This window comes from Salvelinus namaycush, chromosome 2, assembly GCF_016432855.1.
Source record: "Salvelinus namaycush isolate Seneca chromosome 2, SaNama_1.0, whole genome shotgun sequence".
Classification (NCBI taxonomy): domain Eukaryota; kingdom Metazoa; phylum Chordata; class Actinopteri; order Salmoniformes; family Salmonidae; genus Salvelinus; species Salvelinus namaycush.
Genome location: NC_052308.1, coordinates 39,784,185 through 39,798,139, shown reverse-complemented (window position 1 = coordinate 39,798,139; position 13,955 = coordinate 39,784,185). Strand labels below are relative to the sequence as shown.

At 43.0% G+C, this 13,955-nt stretch overlaps 1 protein-coding gene across 7 annotated transcripts in view; it reads left to right on the top strand.

The window, feature by feature from the left end:
• The window catches only part of LOC120025942 (calcium-dependent secretion activator 1-like), a 145,903-nt gene that overhangs the window by 108,903 nt on the left and 23,045 nt on the right, over positions 1–13,955 (top strand). For 3 of the 7 annotated variants that reach the window (XM_038970729.1, XM_038970713.1, XM_038970696.1), the window contains exons 10-17: positions 325–433; positions 608–815; positions 1,567–1,571; positions 8,449–8,585; positions 9,484–9,671; positions 10,896–10,997; positions 11,195–11,258; positions 11,464–11,587. In XM_038970729.1, the coding sequence (XP_038826657.1) occupies positions 325–433; positions 608–815; positions 1,567–1,571; positions 8,449–8,585; positions 9,484–9,671; positions 10,896–10,997; positions 11,195–11,258; positions 11,464–11,587 (937 nt within the window). Of the gene's footprint in view, positions 1–324; positions 434–607; positions 821–1,566; positions 1,572–8,448; positions 8,586–9,483; positions 9,672–10,895; positions 10,998–11,194; positions 11,259–11,463; positions 11,588–13,955 lie in introns of all 7 variants that reach the window. The other 4 variants (XM_038970720.1, XM_038970705.1, XM_038970686.1 and 1 more) reach the window with 2 other exon arrangements.

The following is a 13,955-nucleotide window of genomic DNA, read 5'->3' as shown; positions in this document are numbered from 1 at the left end:
CTGCCTCCAACCAAATTAATTTGAATTCTGAATAATTTAGTCCAGGAAAAAAAAAATATTGGTCCTGTGCAGTTGTATATCAAACAAATACAACACGTGTGAACACCAAAGGTTTTTTCAATTTCAACTTGTTTTAGCAGAAATAGGGAATTGTGATTGCAACTGTATGTGGCTAAAGGGGTAGTTTTCACACACAAATATAATCACATTTTAATCGCCTTCTTACCTCGAAAGAAGCTTGAACAATCACAGCAATTCACCATTGATCCTCTGATGTTCCTGAGCAGATGGAAGTGTATGACGTGTCTGTCCTCTCTGTTGTAGGTGAGCCAGTACACCTTTGCCATGTGCAGCTACAGAGAGAAGAAGTCTGAGCCACAGGAGCTGCTACAGCTGGATGGTTACACTGTGGACTACACCGACCCCCAGCCAGGTAAATATATACACACATGCACGCACACATGCACATTCACACAGACACACACGTACATTATGTACGCACGTGCATGCATGCACGCAAGCACAGATGGACGCACACACACACAAATGCATGCACGCACACACACACCCACACAACCTGTCCCTAAACCCTCCTCTCTGTCTCTAGGTTTGGATGGCGGCAGGGCGTTCTTCAACGCGGTGAAGGAGGGCGACACTGTGATCTTTGCCAGTGATGACGAACAGGACCGCATCCTGTGGGTTCAGGCAATGTACCGGGCCACCGGTCAGTCCCACAAGCCCGTTCCCCCCACCCAGGTCCAGAAACTAAACTCCAAGGGGGGTGCCGCCGCTCAGATGGACGCGCCCATCTCCCAGTTCTGTAAGTAAACCAATACACAACCTCAGCATCAGATCAGCCAATCAGCAGGCAGTTTCAGGTTTCATCCCCCCCAATCCAGTGACAGCTCTCACCCATAACGTTTCACTACGCCATGTGTCTCTCCCCACGTCACACTGCAGCCACATACTGTAACTGTTAAACACGTTGCGCTGTAGAACTAAAGTCAACACACGCAGGCACGTCCTCCTCATTGCTGTATCACACAGAGTGCCCAGCATCTTTTGGCCTCCCCTCATCGTCACCAATCAGTCACACATGACCTGTTTAAAGGTGCAACATCCTATGACTCTTCCCCCATCAATCTGCTCTGTCTCTCTCTAAACATTAACCAAGCTGACAAACTTAAGAGAAACACGGAACGGCGGCCAATGACGTAGATATAGATTAAACCACTAAAATGAAACATCAAGCTTGGCACCTTTTAGCCTTTTGAATCCTTTTGAAACCTTTAAAATCTTTTGAGAATGTTTTGCGTTAACAGTGGTACTTAAGTGTTATGTTTGTGACAATGCTAAGGTGTCAGGGAGTATTGCCTGAACACCCCCAGACCCCAGCATGTTGTATGGTAGAAAACAACAGCTGTAACAGACAGACTTTCTGAGTCCCCGCTCAGCCCAGCGCTGTCTCGGTCCAGCCACTGCTCAGTCAACGTTCTCTGTAGTGTTAACCGTTCCTTTACTTGTACCTTTAAGCAGCCACTGGTCAGATACTGTACAGTAGCAAAGTAAAGGTAAGACTGTCTCTAGTAACGTGGCTTCTGCAACACGTACCTATCTACTTCCTGTTGTAACCGTCTCTTCTGTGTCCTCTGCCTCTTATTTAAAACACACTTTGAATCACAGTTTAACAGTGAAATAGGACCAAAGATTTTTAGGCTAACATGATACTCGTGTATCCTAATACACTTTTCTTTTTACAAAATATATCTAAGTTACACGTTGTAAACACTCTGAAACCTGAACAGGTTGAACCTAACTTGGTAAATTAGTACCCTTCAGTAGCCAACTCAATTCTGTTCTTTTACAGCACTAAAGAACTAGCCTGGTAAAACCAGACTGAATGCTGTGCTCACCATTTGTTTCAATAAGGTGAGTGCATCGTTCAGTCCGGTTAACAAGACTACTAAAGAACACTCCACTGCTATTCAAAACCAAACGTGATAACTTATTTTGGTGTGCATCCTTCCTTCAACTCCTTTAGTTATTTTAACCATTATTCTAATGTCCAGGCCGTTTGGTTAGAGTTAATGGGTTGTAGAAAAAGCTTTTTTCCCCTTTTATTATATTGGCATTTTTATAACCTGAAAACAATTCAGCAATAAAAACATCTACATAGGTTTTTATGCAGGAATTGCGCTATTTAGGTAACAAAAGCGTAGATGTCATTATTTGGGGGGGAGGGGTAGAACATCTATGTTTTAATTAATTACACTGTAGTTTTCATCCGTTTCTATAAACAGAATCTATAGATCAGAATTCCCTGTGGTCTCTCGGTCTCTCCATTGGTGTCTTTGTCGAGTATGTGATCGTTCTTCTGGTTATTTGGTTACCTCCTCTATATAAGACCAGCCATTCTGATGCCATTCAATGACCCCTCACAGTGGCACAGACCTCCTCCTTCTACCCCCCTCCTCTCTGAAACACTGTGCCACACCAAACGTACATGTTTCACCCCACCCTGGTTATCTTGAATGGCACAGGGGCCATAACATACACCACACCACCCTGTTACTCTCTCTCTCTCTCTCTCTCTCTCTCTTTCTCTCTTTCTCTCTTTCTCTCTTTCTCTCTTTCTCTTTCTCTTTCTCTTTCTCTTTCTCTTTCTTTCTCTCTCTCTCATATATATTTTGGTACAGGTTTTTTTTTTTTTTTTAGTTGTGTTTTTCTTCCTCATGCTTTGCTTGTTACCCTTCTTTAGTATTGCAACTGCTAGGTGAGGGACACTCGTGTTTGCTCTCCTCTAGCCTTGTTGCTAGTCTTTATGTTATTCTGGTTTGTCCCTTCTTACCCCGCTGTCTTCTAGCTGGACTTAAGGGTAAGTGCTTCCCTATAGCCGGCACAGCTCAGATAATCCCCAACGATTATCTGACAAATGCAACGTGCTTTCTCTCCTCTTTCCCTATCCACTTCCTCCTCTTAAGTCTCCTCGCTTCATGTCTTTAGACAGTAGAAAACGTATTTTTTATGTTTGATTTCTCCTCAATCTGAAATTTGAAGTAGCTATAAGCTTCCATTCTTGACGGTTTAGGATGCATGTATTTGATTCTTAGACTTATCATTTGGCTCAGTAATTATTGTAGTTTATATTCTGGTTATTATTATGTTTTTTGTTGCATAATTGCCTTCTCTCCTTAATCTTATTGGTGTCCAAGGACCCCTCAGAGTAAAGCAGAGAGATGGCCCAATGTGACATGATGCCATCAGAAAATAAAATACAGTAAATGACTGCTGTAGAAATGTAGTTGTGAATCCATCAACAGTTATGGAAATTCTATTTTAGAGAGCAGTAAAAAAGCTTCCCCCTAAGGGCACTTCAGAGCTTGTAATCAAGCTTTTTTTCTTTTTTTTAAGTCCTACAATTCTTTACATCGCTTACAAATGATTGAATATTTCCATATTGTTTAATACATTTTTCAAAGAGTAGAGCAGTTGGAAAGCTGTGACATGTTGAACATTTTGGTTGTGATTAGTTTGGACCCTTTTAGCAGGGTAACATGGGTCATGCTTTACTTCCGAGGACTCAATTCATAGCTGTGGGAAGTAGGGGTGCTGAGGGTACTACAGCACCCCCTGGTAAATCACCCCAAAAAATTTGTGGAGAAAAATACTCCTCAGTGGCCATAGCTCAATTGCTTTTGGTTCTTTTCTTTTGTCCTCTGTTCACGAGAGTTGGCAAATATGTACGTGGAGTATTTTGAATGCAGATGACAAGGAGTAGCCATTGGCACCGCTCCTTACCATACAATACTCTGGAAGAACCCTCTTACTAGATGGGCCTGTAGACAGCAGCTAGCCCCCCATAGTAGCACCTCTAGGAGGGAACAGATCTCATTTTGGTTTCTTTTGATTGCCCTTTGATTGCCTGAACAGGTGAACACTTTTGTCATGTGTCCATTATTTCATTGATGGAATTACAGGAATTTTTATTTCCCCCTTGCCATCTCCCAGAGAATGATCTACATGTAGTTTTGCCTCTGTCGGCTTCATGCTATAAACCGATGTACTTGCACCAAATTGTATTGCTACCCTGTTAGAGATACTCCAGTAGTTGGTATGCCTGTTAGTTGTGCTCTGTAGATGTCATGAATAAATACACTGCAACACACTCAAGTATTGTCAACTTGCAAATGCTAAGAGAAAGAGGAATGCCCAAAATGTTTTATCCAAACATTGAAAATGGAACCTTCAGATGCATGACATAACATTTTGAAACATTTTTGAAAGCACAATGGAAAGTCACTGTTCTACAGCATGTGATAGTATTATGTTTGTCATTGAGCATTTATTAATTACTGTATTCCCCAATATTCATAATGGAAAAACAATCCAATCTTTTTAACCAATCATCTTGCCTTTAGATGATGACATCACCATCGACAAGAACTCACTAAATATGATCATGTGCCCCCATAGTCCATTCAGTCTGTTATTCCAAAATCAAACTCCATTTCCTCATTTAAAACAACCAGAAGAGATATTCCCCACCCCATTTCCTCCAGCCTACATTCAAGCACTTTCTATCACACATCGTGCACCTCCACTCTGCCCCTATCGCACACTTTCTCTCACCCCCACCCTTCCCCACTGCCCCCGTAACTATCCCACCCCGTCCGCTATCGCTTTCTTCCCCACTTTCCTGGCACTGTCTGTATCTCCCTCATCTATTTATCTCTCTATGTCTGAGTCGTTTTCTCAGCCCCCCTCCCCCTTTCTCTCTCTCTTTCTCTGTGTTCACCCTTTGTTTCCTCTTACCCTTTTCATCCCATTCTCACACCCTCACTTTTGAACTCTATCTCCCCCGACAACTTTCATTTTTCCATCATATCTATCATTTCTTCCCTGTCTCACCCCTCTCTCACCTCTCTTAACCTATGCTTACCCCTCTGTCTTAGCCTTAGTTCACCCCTCTCTCCCTTTTAACTTGTGGTAGGGCCTTTTTTGTCAGTGCCTAGCAAAACCAGGGATACATAGTCTGTTGGTCTAGTCCACTCGTTTGGACGATTAAGAAACAAAACACCTCCCAATTTTACACTCTAGAACCCTTTAACAAGTACCATTGAACGTACAGCTGTCCTATCCTCATCCATGGCCCTCCATCTCCCCTTTATCTATCCCTGTCTCTGAACATGGGGCGGACAGATGTCAGTTGAGTTCAAAGTTAGTGTTGCTATAGAACCCCCACCCCCAGCCAAGCCCAGCCTACCCCCTTATCCACCTGCCCCACCACCGTCACATTATCCTCACTTTTTTCAGTGTCACACGATTGGACATGACACCTGTCACTCACCGACGCTGAAGAGGACATGAACATCAACACCTCTTTCATCTCTCTATATGCTATGCAAGTGACGCTGCAAGTTGCATTGTCGTTTTTGAACATTTGTAGGCTTTTTGAATGGTGTTGAATGGGCAAAAACGTAGTGCATTGGTTTTTAGTGCAAAAACATAACGAAAGGCATCTGGCAGAAGTAAATCCCTTCACAAATACAAATATAACTTTATATAGTACCAGTCAAAAGTTTGGACACAACTACTCATTCAATGGTATTTCTATATTTTTACTATTTTCTACATTGTAGAATAATAGTGAAGACATCAACACTATGAAATAACACAGATAGAATCAAAAAAGTTTAAAACCAATCAAAATATATTTTAGTTTTTATATTCTTCAAAGTAGCCACCCTTTGCCTTCATGACAGCTTTGCACACTCTTGGCATTCTCTCAACCAGCTTCACCTGGAATGCTTTTCCGACAGTCTTGAACGAGTTCCCAATTATGCTGAGCACTTGTTGGCTGCTTTCCTTCGCTCTGTGGTCCAACTTATCCCAAACCATCTCAATTGGGTTGAGGTCGGGTGATTGTGGATGCCAGGTCATCTGATGCAGCACTCCATCACTCTCCTTCTTGGTCAAATAGCCCTTACACAGCCTAGAGGTGTGTTGGGTCATTGTCCTGGTCAAATAGCCCTTACACAGCCTGGAGGTGTGTTGGGTCATTGTCCCGTTGAAAAACAAATGATAGTCCCACTACTCACAAACCAGAGGGGATGGCGTATCGCTGCAGAATGCTGTGGTAGCCATGCTGGTTAAGTGTGCCTTGAATTATAAATAAATAACAGACAGAGTCACCAGCAACGCCCCCCCCACACCATCACACCTCCTCCTCCATGCTTCACTGTGGGAACTACACATGTGGAGATCATCCGTTCACCTATTCTGCGTCTCACAAAGACACGGAGGTTGGAACCAAACATCTCAGATTTGGACTCATCAGACCAAAGGACAGATTTCCACCAGTCTAATGTCCATTGCTTGTGTTTCTTGGCCCAAGCAAGTCTCTTCTTATTATTGGTGTCCTTTAGTAGTTGTTTCTTTGCAGCAATTCGACAATGAAGGCCTGATTCACACAGTCTCCTCTGAAAAGTTGATGTTGAGATGTGTCTGTTACTTGAACTCTGTGAAGCATTTATTTGGGCTGCCGTTTCTGAGGTTGGTAACTCTAATGAACTTATCCACTGCAGCAGAGGTAACTCTGGGTCTTCCTTTTCTGTGGTGGTCCTCATGAGAGCCAGTTTCATCATAGCACTTGATGGTTTTTGCGACTGCACTTGAAGAAACTTTCAAAGTTCTTGAAATGTTCCACATTGACTGACCTTTATGTCTTAAAGTAATGATAGACTGTCGTTTCTCTTTGCTTATTTGAGCTGTTCTTGACATGTTATGGACTTGGTCTTTTACCAAACAGGGCTATCTTCTGTATACCAAACCTACCTTGTCACAACACAACTGATCGGCTCAAATGCATTAAGAAGGAATGAAATTCCACAAATTAACTTTTAACAAGGCACACCTGTTAATTGAAATGGATTCCAGGTGACTACCTCATGAAGCTGGTTGAGAGAATGCCAAGAGTGTGCAAAGCTGTCAATGAGGCAAAGGAGGGCTACTTTGAAGAATCTCAAGTATAAAATATATTTTGATTTGTTTAACACTTTTTTGGTTGCTACATGATTCCATGTGTGTTATTTCATAGTTGTGATGTCTTCACTATTATTCTACAATGTAGAAAATAGTAAAAAATAAAGCAAAACCCAGGAATAAGTAGGTGTGTCCAAACTTTTGACTGGTACTGTATATGACCGCATTTTCACGAATTTGATGATATAATCGTCAAGCATATTCGGTACAGGACTAGGGACAAGAACACGGATGTATGACGTAGGAACGCGTCACTTGCACATGATGTCGAGTCCCCCTTTTCATGCACATGTCATCTCATCACTGATCGTTTGAGATCTGACTATATACAGTATGTAGTGCAGACATGGGAAGAAAATGTGGGAATGCCAATGTTTTTTTTAATCAGGTACTGGTTATATTCTGCTTTTAGGCTTCTCATCAATGTTTTTTTTATCAGGTACTGGTTATATTCTGCTTTTAGGCTTCTCATCATTGTTTTTGTTAGATGAGAGTATTCTGGTTATTCAAATTATGCCACCACTACTGTCATGACAGACAGAATACATATTTTTGTTTCAGAAGATGGTCGTACATGAATACATGTCTCCTGTGTTTTCCTATTGTTCTCTGTCCTCAACATATACACTGCCGTTTTAGATCTATTGAACAACTATACAACACTAATCAAATACCGTCAAAATCTATTTAAGAAACGTGGGCACTCATTACTTGACCTGCTCCCAGAATGCATTTGGATGCAGATAAGCAGCTCCCTAGAGGCTTGTGTCCGCTACCCAACCTTTATAAAAATAGATGTATTCTATAGAATAGAAAACACTTAACTCTTACAGTTTTGAATCGACTAGACTTTCTCCATAAAACAGAGCTATTTACTCAGCTTAATGTTTTTTTTTCAAAATCACACTGTACTCTGTTTTGTTTTTCAGCACACGACCCGTCATTTTGTCAGGAACTTAGTGACATCGACCAATCAATCGCGAATGGCAGAATCTATTGAATACATATTACGAATGAGAATAGCATCCTATTCAATTTAACCCACCACTTTCTTAATACATGTTTTGAATCTAATATGCCTAAAATGGTAGCCATTGAACAACAAAAAAGCTGCCAGCATCCACATACTACAGTACGAAAAAGCACTGGTCCCATTGAGTTTAGCTACAGATTCACATCAGTAGCTCCTTATTCCACAATCCCGATCAGCTCTATTGACTCTGTCTGATATGATGCAAGTTGACAATGTAAAGCTGTAAGTGTTTATAATTTGCCCTAACAGTAGTCTTAGCCAGACAGGCCCAGCGTTGTGTTGAGGTAGAGAGATATGCTGTACTCTTTCTCTGTGCCTTACTGACACCCTCTTCCTCTGAATCCTGTCCTTTTCCCTGTGCTGGTTGGACACAGACGCAGACAGAGCTCAGAAACATGGCATGGATGAGTTTATCTCGGCTAACCCCTGTAGCTTTGACCACGCCTCCCTGTTCGAGATCGTCCAGAGGCTCACGTTGGACCACAGGCTCAATGACACCTTCTGCTGCCTGGTGAGTGGCATTCTCCAAACCCACAGTACGGTGGAATGAGAATAAAGTCCTGGGCACTAAAAAATATACTTTATATCAAAATGCTGACATTTCTTGGAGCAAGGTACATTGTTAATGTGACTCAGGTCATGGTTCAGTCAGGGAAAGGGGTTTGTTTGTGATTGAGATCATGATGCTAACCTCTTAAAAAAAGCTCTGATGTAATGTGTAGGGATGGTTCAACCGGGCCAGGTGTTCTAGTCTAAACTGTTAAACACCATCTCTGATGTAATGTGTAGGGATGGTTCAACCGGGCCAGGTGTTCTAGTCTAAACTGTTAAACACCATCTCTGATGTAATGTGTAGGGATGGTTCAACCGGGCCAGGTGTTATAATATAAACTGTTAAACCCCCTCTCTGGGCCTCCCGAGTGGCACAGCGGTCTTAGGCACTGCAGTGCTTGAGGTGTCACTACAGATCTGGGTTCAATCCCAGTCTGTGTCGCAGCCGGCCGTGACCGGGAAACCCATGAGGTGACGCACAATTAGCCCAGTGTCGTCCAGGTTAGGGGAGGGTTTGGCCGGCCGGGATGTCCTTGTGCCATCGCGCTCTAGCGACTCCTGTGGCAGGCCGGGCGCATGCACGCTGACACGGTCACCAGTTGTATGGCATTTCCTCCGATTGGTGCCGCTGGCTTCCGGGTTAAGCGAGCAGTATGTCAAGAAGCAGTGTGGCTTGGTAGTTTTGTGTTTCGGAGGATGCATGGCTCTCGACCTTCGCCTCTCCCGAGTCCGTACGGGAGTTGTAGCGATGGGACAAGACTATAACTGCCAATTGGATATCACGAAATTGGGGAGAAAAAGGGCTTAAAATAATGATAAATATTAACATAAAATCAACTCTCTGATGTAATGTGTAGGGATGGTTCAGCCCGGGCCAGGTGTTTGTCCTGGATGAGTACTGTGCCAGGAACGGCGTGCGGGGGTGTCACAGACACCTGGGTTACCTAGGGGACCTGCTGGAGAGGGCGGACAGAGGAGCCATGATCGACCCCACCCTGCTTCACTACAGCTTCGCTTTCTGCGCCTCCCATGTCCACGGTAACAGGTAAAATCTACACCCGATTGAACCCGGTCCTCCTGCTTGCCAATCCATAGTCTTAATCATTAGACCAAGAGGACATCCTCAAGGCCGGAGGGCGACATTTTGGACAAGTCAGTGCTCATCACAAAGTAGCACTGGCAATGCTAAATCACCACCATATCGCAAGAGAGATGGGTAAACTTTGTATCTCAAATACACACACAAAGGTCTTCAGATAAAATAAGAAGAGAAAGAAGGAAAGAAAAGCTGGCCATAGTAACAGGACAAAAGGGTCAGAGTCATCAAACGCAGCAGAGCACCATTGCTTTATGATTTCCCAGTGTTACGTCTTTGTTTGTCATGAATGTTTTGCATATTATTTATTATGATTTTAATCATGTATTTTATGATATCATGTCATCATTTTGTTCACTTTTTTTTATTAATCAGTTATATTTACCTTGGTTTCCACCGTATTCCTTTTTTCTTTTCCCTCCTTGTCTTTTGTTGCATTATTCAGTCTCATTATGTCGATGTTGCTCATCCTCCCATGCATCCCTATAAAGTCAGAGAGGGCAGCAGTTACTGTGGGCCACTGATGAGTTGTGAGGGCCCCTGGGCCCCTGGCGGCGCCCAGAGCCCAGAACCAGGGGCTGGCTCGAAACGGGGAAGCAAAAAGATGAAGTTTAGAAAGAAAAGGGATTCCACATTTCAGCTCGTCCAAGAGCCCATCAGGTAAGATGATGTACTATAAAATGTACCTATATGTACATAGCTACTTCAATTACCTTGTACCCATGCACATTGACTCGGTACTGGTACTCCCTGTATATAGCTATGCAATTTGTACCTGTCATTGTTATTCGTTATTCACTGTGTATTTATTTGTCGTGTGACTTTCTATTTTTATTATATTTTTTAACTTTAATTCTACACTGTTGAAAAGAGACCCGGAAGTAAGCATTTCACTGTTAGTCTACATCTATTGTTTACGAAGAATATGACAAATACAATTTGATTTGATGTTTGTCTGTGTAAGAAAGAACATTTAAATTTGGTAAACATGCTGAAGAATGATTCTCTTTCACTCACACAAGCAGCAGTAAAATCATGGAGAACTAAAAGATGGCACTGTTTATGTGCAAATTGTTGTATTGTTCCTTTTTTGATGGACTCCAACTGGCGGCTCCACTACCGCATGATTCGCTGGGCTGATGTTGTCTTTGTATGCTATGATGTCATCCTAAGGCCTGACGGACTGGGAACAGTGAAGGTGGATGAAAAGGAGCGCTTTGAAGAAATCAAAGAGCGATTGCGTGTGATCCTGGAACACCAGATCACTAACTTCAGGTGAGTGCTGCTGCCTACTGGTCTATCTATCGATCCGATCGATCGAATAATGGATAGATGGAATAATGGAATAGTATATGATGAGGCTAGCGAGCGATCGATCGATTGATCGCTCACTGGCCTCATCATATACTATTCCACGGTTCTGTTGTCCATAGTGATTTTTCATTGTGATTCAACTCGCTTCTCTCGTGTAGATATTGCTTCCCGTTCGGACGTCCAGAGGGAGCCTTGAAGGCCACGCTGTCTTTGCTGGAAAGGGTTAGTACATTTTGATGACTGCAATCTTTTCGTTCTCATTTTACAGAAAATGTTCAGTTCATGAATGATTCAGGTTTCATAGCTCATATAATCTCATATATATGCTAGAAAAAGGAAATAGAAAATGAAAACAAAACTGCAATAAACTGAAATTCAGTGGAAAGACCCTAAGGAAGAATTGTCCTGTCCTGTTCCTCATCCTCAGGTGCTGATGAAGGACATTGTGACTCCAGTCCCACAAGAGGAAGTGAAGGGAGTCATCCGTAAATGTCTGGAGCAGGCTGCACAGCTCAACTACGCTAAAATCACAGAATATGCCAAAATCGAAGGTAACTAGCCATGATTTACATACACAGACACACCTTCAATATGCAATAGCAGTTACTAACTCTGTTGGTAAATTCTTGGTTGCTGTTGCTTTAAAACCTGTAACTGGTTGTTTTTCTTTTAGATGATGGTAACTGTTTTAGTACTTAGTACTCGGTAATTCTGGGGTTTTCTATGTGGAACAGGAGTGTCAAGCATTCTACTCTCATTTGGAAGTGACTTGTCATGACCACTTTGATTCCTTTTTTAGCATCCTACAGTGGGATTCTTTTCAAGATAACCTGGACCAGATGAACCTGGAGAAAAGAAGCACTAAAGACACATACTGAGAGCTCATATTTTTTTTTAGCACATGAATTCAAGAGAAACAGCCTATACAGTATTTTTCCATTTGACAGATTGGTCGTCACTTGTTTGTCACTCAGCCAATTAACACTCCCCTTCGTTTCAGGCAGGCTGCTTTAGCTGTACTCTACTCTACTGTAGGTCAAGTTGGCTTTTTGTAGAGGTGTTGTGAGTAAAAATGCATTCAAATCCAAAGTTTTGGATTAAAGACCTGTTTACTTGCCGGTCTGGCCCAAATGTTACTGTACCTTGAGTTTAGCTGTATCCTGGCCCCTGGCATGTGGTGATTTAACAGTATATATCTGGAATATACAGTATATTATATCTACAGTATGCAGTAAACATACACTATATATACAAAAGTGTGTGGACACACCTTCAAATGAGTGAATTCAGCTATTTCAGCCACACCCGTTGCTGACAGGTGTATAAAATCGAGCACACCGCCATGCAATCTCCATAGACAAACATTGGCAGTAGAATGATCTTACTGAAAAGCTCAGTGACTTTCAACGCGCCACCGTCATAGGATGCCACCTTTACAACAAGTCAGAACGTCACATTTCTGTCTTGCTAGAGCTGCCCCGGTCAACTATAAGTGCTATTATTGTGAAGTGAAAACATCTACTGTAGGAGCAACAACGTCTCAGCCACAAAGTGGTAGGCCACACAAGCTCACAGAATGGGACCGCCAAGTGCTGAAGCACGTAGCGGGTAAAAATCCTCTGTCCTCGGTTGCAACACTCCCTACCGAGTTCCAAACTGCCTCTGGAAGCAATATCAGCACCATAACTGTTCGTCGCGAGCTTCATTAAATGGGTATCCATGGCCGAGCAGCCGCACACAAGCCTAAGATCACCATGCGCAATGCGCAGCCTCGGCTGTAGTGGTGTTAAGCTCACCGCAATTGGACTCTGGAGTAGTGGAAACGCGTTCTCTGGAGTGATGAATCACGCTTCACTATCTGAGAGTCCGACGGACCAATCTGGGTTTGGTGGATGCCAGGAGAACGCTACCTGCCCCAATGCATAGTTCCAACTGTAAAATTTGATAGAGGAATAATGGTCTGGGGCTGTTTTTAATAGGTCGGGCTAGGCCCCTTAGTTCTAGTGAAGGGAAATCTTAACGCTACAGCATACAATGACATTCTTGACGATCCTGAGATTCCACCTTTGTGGCAAAAGTTTGGGGAAGGCCCTTTCCTGTTTCATCATGACAATACCCCCGTGCACAAAGCGAGCCTCATACAGAAATGGTTTGTCGAAATCGGTGTGGAAGAACATGACTGGCCTGCACAGAGCCCTGACCTCAACCTCACCGAACACCTTTGGGATGAATTGGAACGCCGACTGCGAGCCAAGCCTAATCGGCCAACATCAGCGCCCAACCTCACTAATGCTCTTGTGGCAGAATGGAAGCAAGTCCCCGCAGCAATGTTCCAACATCTAATGGAAAGGCTTCCCAGAAGAGTGGAGGCTGTTAGAGCAGCAATGTGAGAACCAACTCCATATTAATGCCCATGATTTTGGAATGAGATGTGTGACGAGCAGGTGTCCACATACTTTTGGTCATGTAGTGTACATAGTAGCTAGAAGCAGATTTCCCCTGAACAGAACTCCCCTTCCTGACCCACTACTCCTTTCTGACTGTATCTCCACCCCTAGACTCCAGGGTCTATAATCTAAGATTTATCAAATAAATCTTACTTTGGCCCATCCCCTTCCTGGGGACCCTTGTCCTACTCTCCCTCTCCTTTTCCCTCTCTTTCTCTGTCTCTTACCTTATCTTTCCTCTTGTTCTTCCTGCGGACCATTACACTCCTCTCCCTGTTCCTCTGTCTGCTGTCCTCTTCCTCTCTCTCATCTCATTGGCTTCGCCACATTTATCACCTCACATTTCTGTGATAAGTGGTTTTGAAGCCAATGAAAAAGAATGCTCGGATTGGACACAGACAACCCAGCATCTGTTACCTGCATGTACTACAATACATTATGGAAAGGTTTGTCTTTTAGGTATTAACTAGCC